The sequence below is a fragment of the Lepidothrix coronata genome, unplaced genomic scaffold (genome assembly GCF_001604755.1).
Source record: "Lepidothrix coronata isolate B3197 unplaced genomic scaffold, Lepidothrix_coronata-1.0 Scaffold211, whole genome shotgun sequence".
NCBI lineage: Eukaryota > Metazoa > Chordata > Aves > Passeriformes > Pipridae > Lepidothrix > Lepidothrix coronata.
The window spans coordinates 215,826-226,886 of record NW_016690391.1 but is presented as its reverse complement, the minus strand read 5'-3'; the positions used below and the strand labels follow the sequence as shown (position 1 = coordinate 226,886).

Genomic DNA, 11,061 nt, shown 5'->3' with positions numbered 1-11,061 from the left:
AGAGCCTTGTTGTGCTCACAAGAGTCAAGCCAAGATCCTCACATCCTCTTTTGTCAGCACTGTGCTGTGTGGGACCCAGATGCCTTGCAGACCACACAAGAATAAGAGTAGAACACGTGTGACTTTAGAGAACAGAGGAGGTAAGATGGAAATAACCACTGAATAACAACCAAAAGGGAAAAAAAATACGCAGACTGCTTGGGGGATGGGCAGAAAAGTATTATCCACACATGAACTTGTGGTATCTGTGTTTCCACCTGTAGAACAGGCCAGCAGGGACATGGATGGAGCTTATCCCACCTGTGCCTTGTCTCCAGGTGTGTGTCTCCACACAAGGTGGGCATGAGGGAAGGCAGAATCAGGTGACCTGCTCTAAAAGTGCCCCTTGAGAACAGTTTTGGCCTCCTGCACTGGAGCTGAAATCTGACCCATCAGTCGTGTTTGGAGTTCCCAATTTTAATGCTGCTTCACGTTTTTTTCTTTGGAGTGACAGATGAGATGCACATTCCTAAAACAGCTCTTGGTGCAGCACTGTGCACTTTGCATCCGCGTTTATATTCATTTACAAAGTGGTTCTGCAACGAAACAATGTCATGTTTTGCTCATGTCAAAACTTGAGAGCTTTGGAAACGGGGTGTAAAATAGCAGCTTTTACCTTAGGGAAAATAAAGGCACGAGAGGTGAAACTATGGGAAAAAGTCACGAGGCACTGTTTTCTCGGTCCACTGTGCAACCACAGAATTGTGTGACTGCTTTCTTTCAAAATAGATGAAAGATGGAGTTGAAAGCAAAGACGAATTTCATAGTTGCTCCTCTAGGGATGGACAATTCTGGCTTCCATAAAGCTAACCATAATTTCACAGAAAGGCTTGGAGAATCCTGCTTGGCAGTCGTGCAATAGGAGCGAACAAATGCACAGATTCCTCATCCGAAATAGCAAAGGCTCATTTCCTTTACCACGACATTTATTCTGTTTATGACAGCGTGAAAATACAAATCTGTAGAATACAAACAGGCTGTTTTATTCTTGCCCAGTGCTTGAAGTCAAACTGTGTTGCATGATGGACGAGCTAAGGAAAAAAAAAAAGCGATTATTGGAGAGGACACACTTTGTAGAAATGGGACTTTGTGCCCTGAGAGAGAAATACATCTTCTGTTTGTCCACAGCCAGCAGGGTTTTTCTATGTCCTCATTCATGGATTGCTGTGTTTCAGCTCTGTGGGAATGTAGGGAAAAGTTTGGGCTGGGATTTGAATGAAGCCATTTATTTTCTGCCTCATTTATGGCTTTTATTGGATCTACTAAACTCCATCCTAACAGAGCTTGAGGGAGGGAGCTCTGTGAGCTGGCCAGGAAATGTAGGAATAATTAGTAGAATAGAAATATTCCTAATCACCTGATGTGGGAAACGTGGAGTTTGGTAAAAAAATCAACAGTGGTGGAGTTGAAATGGACATCTTGGACATGGATATGGATTCTGACTCCGTAGAATCATGGAATCATAGAACAGTTGGGTTGGAAAGGACCTTAAGGATGTCTGCAACCTGTTGGTCTCACCTTTTCTCTATGATGAAGAGAAATAGTTTATACATTGGTTTTTGAACATTTTCTTAACACTTAAAGATGTGTCAACATCCCTTACACGAATACATTTACATAGATTATATATACAAATAATTAAATGCAGTGGTTAAACTTCAGTTATTAGGTGCTATGAACATTCTCTACTAATTAAGAAGGCCATTTTCCTTCAGTATTATTTATATTCTGGCTCAGTCATGACATTTTATTAATCATAACATTTTCCTAGTCATTATTCTCTCTCTTAAGTTTCATATCTATGTGCTTAATCCACAGATCCTTTGATCTTTAATTACTTAAGAACTGGCAGCATTTCACTGGTATCTTTTCTGTTTCAAACCTTCTTGATAGCCCAAGGATCCTCTCTGTGTTCACACCTTTGCTTGAAAAAACACCAGTGATATCAATAATTACATTACTAGGCCAAGATGCTTTATGCTGTTGTTTTTTCCCAGTTTTTCAAAACTTCATTCCGCTTGATAAACTCACAACTTTCCAGAATAATTGATTACATTCACCTCTTATTTAAGCCTGAAGTGTTTATTTTGTATTTGCCACTTTTGTGCCTTCCCTAATTTGAGACTTTTGCTCCATCCCATGACATCCCTGTTCTGTTTTTAGAGCAGGTGCTCACTATTTGTGCCACAGGCTTTCTTTCCCCTGCTTTATCCTGAGTTTCCACGTCTCCCATTCCTCACAATTTTGTGATTAACCTCTGCAGCAGGACAGCTGCCTCAGTAATCACTCTGCTCAGAACTCATCTGATTTCTCCTGTTTGAATATTCAGTGTCTCCCTCTCTGCTGGCTAAACCTTTAAGTACCTCATTTTCTTTCCACATCTTCTTCATCAGAGCAGATGATCTTAATTACATCAGGTACAGCCTGGATGTGATATTTGAAGTTCTGCATTATACTGATGGCTGTGTTATCATCCAGCAGGATACCAGGGCTTTTATTTCTCACCTTTACAACTGCAAATTTAATTTAGATCTTTTTTACTTTGCTGCCCACTCCTTCTACTTTTGAGAGTACTGAAGGAGTCACACTGGTGAAGGTGCCAGTTAATATGAAGACTAATTTTATATGAACACTAATTCACACCCTTCACAGTCTTGCACATCCAATTTTTTATGTGAGGGGTTTGGTCTTGTTGCTCCTTCGTATTTTACAACCTCTCCATCAGGCCTGGAGATGGTTTTATTCCCAGTAGGCACACACAGGTACACAGAGCCCACCAGGGACAGATCACCACGGACAGCAGAGCTTTGACAACCACCACAAACACACTGACAGCTCTCAGATCACCAGGGACAACATCCATGTCCTGCTCCTGCTTGTTGCCAGCTGGGGATCAGCCTCTTCTTCCAGGAAATGGCCTCAAGCTGTGCCAGGGGAGGCTCAGGTTGGACATCAGGAGGAATTTCCTGCTGGAAAGGGTGGTGAGGCCTTGGCAGGGGCTGCCCAGGGAGGTTTGGAGTGCCCAGCCCTGGAGGTGTCCCAGGAAGGCCTGGCCGTGGTACTCAGTGCTCTGGGCTGGGGGACAGGGTGGGGATGGGGCACAGGGGGGATCCATGGGCTGGGAGGGCTTTTCCAACCCAAATGATTCTGGGATTCTGCTTTCCCTTGCCAGTGAGTCAGTCTCAAAGTTTGGCCGTAGATTTTATGCCCTCACACAAACACACTCACAAGGATCTCACTGTGGTGGCTTTTGTGTTCTCCGGCTCCAACCCTGCAAACCAGATGTCAGATTCCATGGAGCACCTGCACGTTATTCACTGGGCACCCTGACACAGAATCACACAATGGGGAGGGTTGGAAGGGCCCACAGTGGCTCATCTGGTCCCACCTCCCTGCTCCAGCAGGGTCATTCCAGAGCACATGGCACAGGATTGTGTCCAGATGGTTCTGGAATATCTCCCGTGAGGAGTCTCCACCCCCTCTCTGGCCTCTGTTCAGGGCTGGGTCACTGCCCAGCAAAGAAGTTCTTCCCCATGTCCAGGTGGAACTTCCTGGGCATCAGTTCCTGCCCGTTCCTCTTGTGCCATTGCTGGGCCCCCCCGAGCAGAGCCTGGTCCATCCTCTGCCCCCTCCCTGCAGACCCTCCAGACCTGGGGGAGGTCCCCTCTCAGTGTCTGCTCTGGAGGCTGAACAGCCCCAGCTCCCTCAGCCTTTCCTGCTCCCAGAGATGCTCCATCCCTTCAGCATCTCTGCAGCCTCCGCTGGACCCACTCCAGGAGCTCCATATCCCTCCTGTCCTGGTGTGAGGTCATCCCTATTGAAGCCATGAACTTCACTGATGTGCCCAATGTCCAGATCCATTCTTTCCTCATGAGATCAGGTTTCAGCAGTAGCAATCTGTACCCTGTGCCTTCCTCCCATCAAACAGTCTAAGTTTATATTTAAAACTCCATATCAAGTGTGTCAGTTCATTCAAGTGCCCGTTTTTCCCCATAAGGATCTAATTTGAATTAGGGAGATAAATGGAAAATTCAAATACTCAGGAAGTGTTTCTTTTTCTTCCTTTCTAAATCCGTTTTCTGTGGTTGTATCTTTAGACTTTTAAACTCAGAACTTATTATAGAGAGGGAGTTGGTTTCCAGGTAGTGGTGTGAGGCTCAAACCAATGCAGGTGTGTGGCCAAGAGGGGTTCACTGGGTGATGGATGCACAAAAATCAGGAATACAACTGAGCAGTTAAATCACAGCAAGGCTCCAACTGATGACAGCGGAAACTTTATGGGGAGTTAGGAGGAAACACACACTGCAACAAAGCTGGGAACTCTTCTGCTTCCCTGATTTTCCTGCTCATAGATGTACCAGATGAGTTCTCTTTCTTGTCTTTATATAGTTGTGTTCTGCCAAACTGCATTTTCAGTAAAAAAAAAACCAGCTCAGAACTATTTATGGTGTCTGGACTGTTAAGGGGAATAATTAACATTACAGATAACAGCAACATACTTCTGGCAGAAAATATGTGTGTACCTGAGCTATAAAAAATACTGAAACATTTCTGGAGGTTGTCCATTAAAATATTAGTTTAAAAATAACTTACCAAAATGGTTTTGGAAGTCAGTTAAACAGGTAATAACGCTGCATATGGAGGCCAGAAGGTCTGGGCATGACCAGCTACGTACACTCAATTTATTCCAAACCCACTGAATTGTCTTGCTTCCCACTCTGTTATTATTTTGGAGAGTATCTTCATTTACACTCCTCCTTCCCTTTACCAACAGGGACTGGTATTAGGTGTTCAAAAACAAGGTGATTGCCTTGTGAAGGGTGGCAAAACCAGAATTTTGGAGACATTATCGTGTTGACTTGTCCAACTTTCACAGGGAATTCTAACACAAAGGTGAAATAAATCCTGAGGGCAGAGATGGAGTGGGGAAGCAGAAGGGCTGAGGCTGAGACATAAACACCTCAGTGAACTCATCGAGGGGAATGTTATGGGCAGTTTGGAAATCCCCAGTAATAAATAAGCAGTGTGGTTTATCCTTTCAGAATACGAAATCGAGAGATCATTTTTCCTGAGGATGAAGTGTGTCCTAGCCAAGAGGAATGCAGGATTGACGTGCAGTGGATACAAGGTAATGTATATAAACTTTTTGTTCCACCCCTCAATTGTTCAACAACTGACAAGTTTATTTATTTAGATGTTTGGGGTTTTTTTACACATACGTAGCTGAGAGCAAAATCTGTGATGAAAAGAGCCAGTAAAGATCAAAAAAATCCCACTCCTGATTGCAGATCCCCTTAGTAATGCGAGTCTAAACTCTCTCACAGAGAGCTGGAGTTTGCTCTGTGGCACATTCCCACGTCTTGATCCCTGCTCTTCCAGGCTGGGGGATTAGCTGGAGCCCAGCCACGGAGCTGCAAGGAGAGCACACAGCTAGGTCTTATTCCCCTGTGGAACTGGAGGCAGGTGAGGCAGGAACCCAGGCACAGGAATTTGGAGCCTTTCCACATCCCTCAGCCTCTGGCTGAGCCGCCACCCAGTTGCACAAGTCACCTCGTTGGCCTCCACATGAGTGTTATTCCAAACAAGCAGGGCCATCACCCCAGGGCTGAATTGTACTAAACCACTAAGTCTGTTTGGAAATCTCGCTGTTTGTATTATTTTTTCTCTTTATGACATGAAATCAGAGGCCACAGCGAATGCTGAGGTTTTAGGAGAGCAGCTGCCCCTCAGGTAGTTTTTATTTTCAGCTTTGCAGGTAGTTTTTATCCTGAGCTTTGCAGTGTGTGTTTGCCGCTCTTGGAGCCACACAGAATAATTCTGTCTCCATCAGGGAAGGTAATTCACATGCAGCCTGGTGAGCATTCTTTTTGTTTGAGTTATTCCAAACCAAAAAGAAAAGCTTGCAAGAGAAGCAGAGCTCCTTAAAGGAATGTGTTCAAAGTGCAGCCATATGTCTGTTTATTTACCTACCTGGTTGGACTGATAATTCTTCATTACATGAACCCTGTTTGCTCAGCTGCTTCCCAGCAAAAATGATCCTGTCCCAGAGCTGAATGTGAAATCAGGTAAAAGAGTAGAGCTTGTAGTGGTGGTATCTCTGTATTTTAATTCCCATTTACCTCTTCTAGTCAGAGACATCACCTTCTTTTGCTCTCTATGACAAGTTTGCACAGTAAAACATTAAAGGATTCATTTATCTAGAGAGTTGTTTGCCTAAATTTATTCCCTTTGACTGTACTCAGAGTCAGGACTTAATTTTTTAGAAAATCACCTTATAAGGTGAAGCACAGGAAAAACTCATGGACTAAGTGATCTGGGAATTCAGATCTGTTGAGAGATCTTAAAGAAGATGTTCTTGTTATTGTACTTTTGCTAAATATATTAATCACTTAGTGATTGGAAAGGAGGAAGGCAGGTTATACAGGAGGAGCCTATTTATAGGTTTAATGGGTTGTTCAGGAATAGTAAATACAGTGAAAATTAATTTCTTTCCATTAGACACAGTTAAAAGTCAAACAAATAGATAAATTAAGCTAAAGGATGTGTGTGTGTATTCCTGATGCTTGCAGTAGAAAATTGCCAAGAGCACCAATGATTTCCAAACACCAGCACAACATTAACTCCATCTTATGTTCTGGAAGAGTCCCCAGGTTACATTTTCCCCTCCTCTTTAGCTGACATCGTGAATTTTTACAGCCTAACACTGACATTATCACCTCTGTGATTAGGAATTGTATACAGGGATTCCGAAATCTGATCTCAGGGCTTGGGCGTGTGCCGGAAAAATATCATCTGAACTTGACCAGAGAGCTTAAAACTCATTTCTTGTGCATTTACACATACAACAGTCAAGCCTTATAAATGGGATGCATTAGTATCCACTGGATTTTTAAAGTGTCTGGTTTTTACGAGAATAACTCCTCGGAATGTAAATGTGTTTATGTGTGTGTGTGAGAGATGGTCGTTTCAAAAAAGCAGCTTCCAGATTTTTTATCAATGAACATGAGTTCTGTCTGTATCTACAAAGAAGCATTAACTAGAAATCAGTTAGATAGTCCCCCAAGAGCATGTGCTTTAACACTGGATTAACCCTGTGGGCAGTAAACACAGATTTTGTGTTTACTGCGTTTGGATCTCCATTTACGAATCCACCACAACACCAAAGCTTTAACAGACTAAGCAGAATTTAGTGTTTTAAGGGTGTGTGGCTTTATGAAATCATTAATAATGAGTTGTTGGCTGCCTTGCCATCAGAAATTATGTTTTCTTCCCCTTCCAGGTGATCCACTGCAGTGGCTACTTGAAGATCCGCCAGTACATGCTCGATATGTCTCTGTACGACTCCTGCTACCAAATCGTTGGGCTGGTGGCTGTAGGTCAGTCTTTACCTCCCAGTGCAATCACCGAGATCAAGCTTCACAGCAACATGTTTATGTTCAGAGCAAGCTTGGACTTAAAGTTGATATTCCTGGATTCCAGGTAAGCAGCTCTTCCGTTTCGAGCATCAAAACATTTTCAAGGTCGAGCGTTAACGCGAGCCACGGCGGTTTCCAAACACGTCAAAACATCCATGAAAAAATAAAGCAGGCCAAAATAGATCTGGAACTCAAAGGCCATGTGAGTCTTCAAAGCCTTTCAGGCAGCTGGATAGACCATGCTTTGTCTTGAATGCCAAGAAATAGGAGCCTGGACAATTTAACCTGGAGTTACCTATGGTTGCAGAGAGTCTGAAGCCTTCTTGCAGTGGGTTTTCATCACACGAGCAGTGACACATTTTTACCTTAAATGACACAGATTTTAACGTACAAAGCTGGCAGAGGGAATGAGGGTGTACCAGAAAAAACCACCCCACGACTGGAACACTGAGGTCAAATGACTTGCTGGGGTCACCCAGAAAGCTTTTGACAGAGTAGTAAGAAAAGAGAGTCATGTGCACTTTGCTGTGCCTTAGCCATGAGACCAGTGCTCTTCATGGGGTTGTGGGCATGACAATTAATTCCATTTTCTACTGCATGGAAACACGGCCTTCACAAACAAAATTTGGGGAAAACAGCTATTGCTGAGGAAAGACAACCCTGCCTTCACTCTCAGCTGGTAGGAGAAGAGCCCAGAACCAGAACTAAAATGATTGATTTCTCTGGTTTTGAAGCAGAGTCATTCGTAACACACAATGGTACTTTGTACAGTGCAGTTCAAGATACCTGGAGGGGAAAAGCCCAATACACACAGTATTGACAAGATGATTATCCTTCAAAAATCCCTGCCTGTGGAGCGTGTGTCCCATATTTCCCTGGCAGGCTGGATTTGCAAGAAGCAGAAATTATATTTGTGTGCAGTAGTGACAAAGAATCTGTATCCAAGACAGTGGGGAAGTCTGGCATGGCAGGCCAACCATGCAGGAACATGCTCCTTCTCCGTGCTGAGTCCATGGGACAGTGGACCATCAGCTGCTGAAATACAAAGAACCTCTTGTTTCTGGGATAATTCCTATTTTTTTGGTGCATGTTAGTTTGTGTAACAGCTACAGAGAAGCACGAGGGGGTTTAGCAACATGTCTTTGCATGTGGAAAAAAAAAAAAAAGGAAATGATGTGCCTGAGAGGAACTGCCTGGAGACATAAGTGTCTTCAAAGGAGCCAGAACAACCAGAGGTGTTGACAGGAGCAAGGAGAGACCCCGAGCTGTGTTTGCCAAAGAGCAGATGGGTGTCATCCACACACGGGGCAATCGGGGGTATTAAGCATTGCCAAAACCTCCTGCTCTCCCAGCTGAGCAAACCAAGCTCTGTTTGCTCAGAGCAGGGACATGTTGGGAATAAGACTAAACTGTTTTCAGGCTTGGTTCTGGTGGTATCCACGCGAGGGAAAGTGTTGCTGGATCTTCAGAGGTAACAGTCACAGCGGAGAGTGTGAAAGCCACGGGAAGGAGCAGCTCAATAACCTTTTCTAGGCACTGATATAACATGAAACACCCAAAAGTCCATTCATTGAGGGCACTGGAAAAAGGATCGTGGAGTCCAGCTCTTAACCCTGCACAGGACCATCCCCAAGAGTCACACCATGTGCCTGAGAGGATCATTGCTGTGTGGTTAATAAGGCTTTAAAGAATTCTAGAGGCCAAAACTGATCCTTGGGGCAAACCCTCCTCCCTGTCACGTGCAAAGAACAACCTGGAGAGCCCAGGCTCCCTACAGTGCCCTGTTGAGGGGTGGATTTTGTGTTGAGGAAATAAAACAGATGAGTTTGTATCCAGACCCAAACTTTTTAAAACTTCAAAGTGAGACAGGGCCCTTTGGAAAAATGAACACCTGGTTTAGGTTGGTGGTGTCTTGTTTGGGCTTGGATGAGCTGCTTCTGAGCTCACCAAGCCCCCTCGTTTCAACTGCACTGGAGTCAGAAGGAGCACTGGGACCTGAGCAGGATCTTTCACCAGCATGGTGCTGGTAGGGTTAGGTGAGAATTTGGGACCAGAACACACTGCAGAGGAGAAACACGGGCAAAAATTCCCATATCCTCCTGCAGAAAGACACCCCACGTGCTCACTGCTCGTTGGCAGTCCCTGGCTGAGGCAAAGGCATGCAGGACTTTCCCAGAGGAAGGCACAGCTAGGGAGGTATGGATGTATTTGTACCCTATTTATAATAAATCAGTACTCAAAAGCATTTTTATGTTGTTGTTTTTCTGATTTCCCTCAGAAGAATCCAAACACACAACACTTCCCCGAGCAGAATGTCAAGTGCCCAGTCTCTGTGGCTTCCCCAGGGCTGGTTAGAGACAGAGTAAGAGTAGAGAAGGTGCATAATAATAACAAAAGAAACAAAAAACTAATAAAAATTTGCATTATCTGCATTCCACCATTGATAAATATTGCTTGAGAGCCTATATTCATTTCTGTGGATATTACTGTGTTAGTCTCTGGTGCAGAGCATCCTCATCAGTGCTTGAGTTCAGACCAGGGACATCCTTTTGAAGCCAAAGAACACTGCAGTTCATGCCACAGAGAGGCCTTAGGCTTTTAAACTGGATTCCTTCAGTCCAAACTGGAGGACAACCTCCAAGGGCAAGCCCAGGGCACTTCAGCTCTTACAAAGCTTTCAGTCCACAGGCCTAGACCAGAGCTAGTCCTGAGTAAAAGTCCTGAAATTAAACATGCAGCTGCATCTGCTGGTGCAGCAGATCCTCAGCAATAACAATTTTACTCTCTGAAACATGAAGTTTGACTCTTCAGGCCTGACCCAATGTCTGACCTGTGCATCTGGTTCTTTAACATCTACAGAGACGTTGCTGTTTCAAATTCCTCCAGTTTTTCTACTTCTCATCACGTGAGGGTGTTTTTCTGAAGTCAAGCTTCAGCCTTCCTTTCCTTTACCTTGTGGTCTTCACACCTCCTTGTGTTTCCACGTTCTCAGCTGGAATAAGCTCCTGCTTCCTCCTCCTGTTGGGCACCAGTCTGAATTAATTCACAGACCATGATCACAGCTCCTGTGGACTAACACACGTGTTACACTTGTATGTTTGCAAAAGCAAATGGAAATGTCTCAGCAGCCCACCAGAGTGGTTTTATTGTTTCACGTACAGCTCCTCGACCAGAACTTTATGCAAAAGGTCTTGCATGGCAATGGCAAAAGCTCGAGGTGGAAATAAGTAAAAAAGCTCTTTTTTTCCTGCCTGTGTGTACCAGGGAAAAGCTGCACCTTGCTTTGGCAGGATTGAGAGGGTTTATTTTCTTATAAAGGTGAGGATTCTGTTTCCAAAACTAACATTTTTGTCCCGCAGCTTTAAGGCACCTGATTTGTTGGCACAATCCAATGTTAGGTAAACGAAATGGAATGTTCCCGGAGTTTTTTGTTTATTATGGATTGTTCCTTTTCCAGGGTCACTGAATTAACTGGATATGAACCCCAAGACCTGATAGAAAAAACCCTCTACCACCATGTCCACGGCTGTGACGTGTTCCACCTCCGATATGCTCATCACCTGTGTAAGTACAGGGAACGGGGGCTGGAAGCACAGGAAGGACTTAG

The 11,061-nt window shown here is 44.2% G+C and overlaps 1 protein-coding gene across 1 annotated transcript in view; it reads left to right on the top strand.

Annotated features, from left to right (window-relative positions):
• Positions 1 to 11,061, top strand: part of SIM2 (single-minded family bHLH transcription factor 2) — a 54,396-nt gene that overhangs the window by 25,387 nt on the left and 17,948 nt on the right. The window contains exons 5-7 of the mRNA XM_017833102.1: positions 5,082 to 5,167; positions 7,319 to 7,518; positions 10,912 to 11,018. Of these exons, the coding sequence (XP_017688591.1) occupies positions 5,082 to 5,167; positions 7,319 to 7,518; positions 10,912 to 11,018 (393 nt within the window). The remainder of the gene's footprint in view (positions 1 to 5,081; positions 5,168 to 7,318; positions 7,519 to 10,911; positions 11,019 to 11,061) is intronic.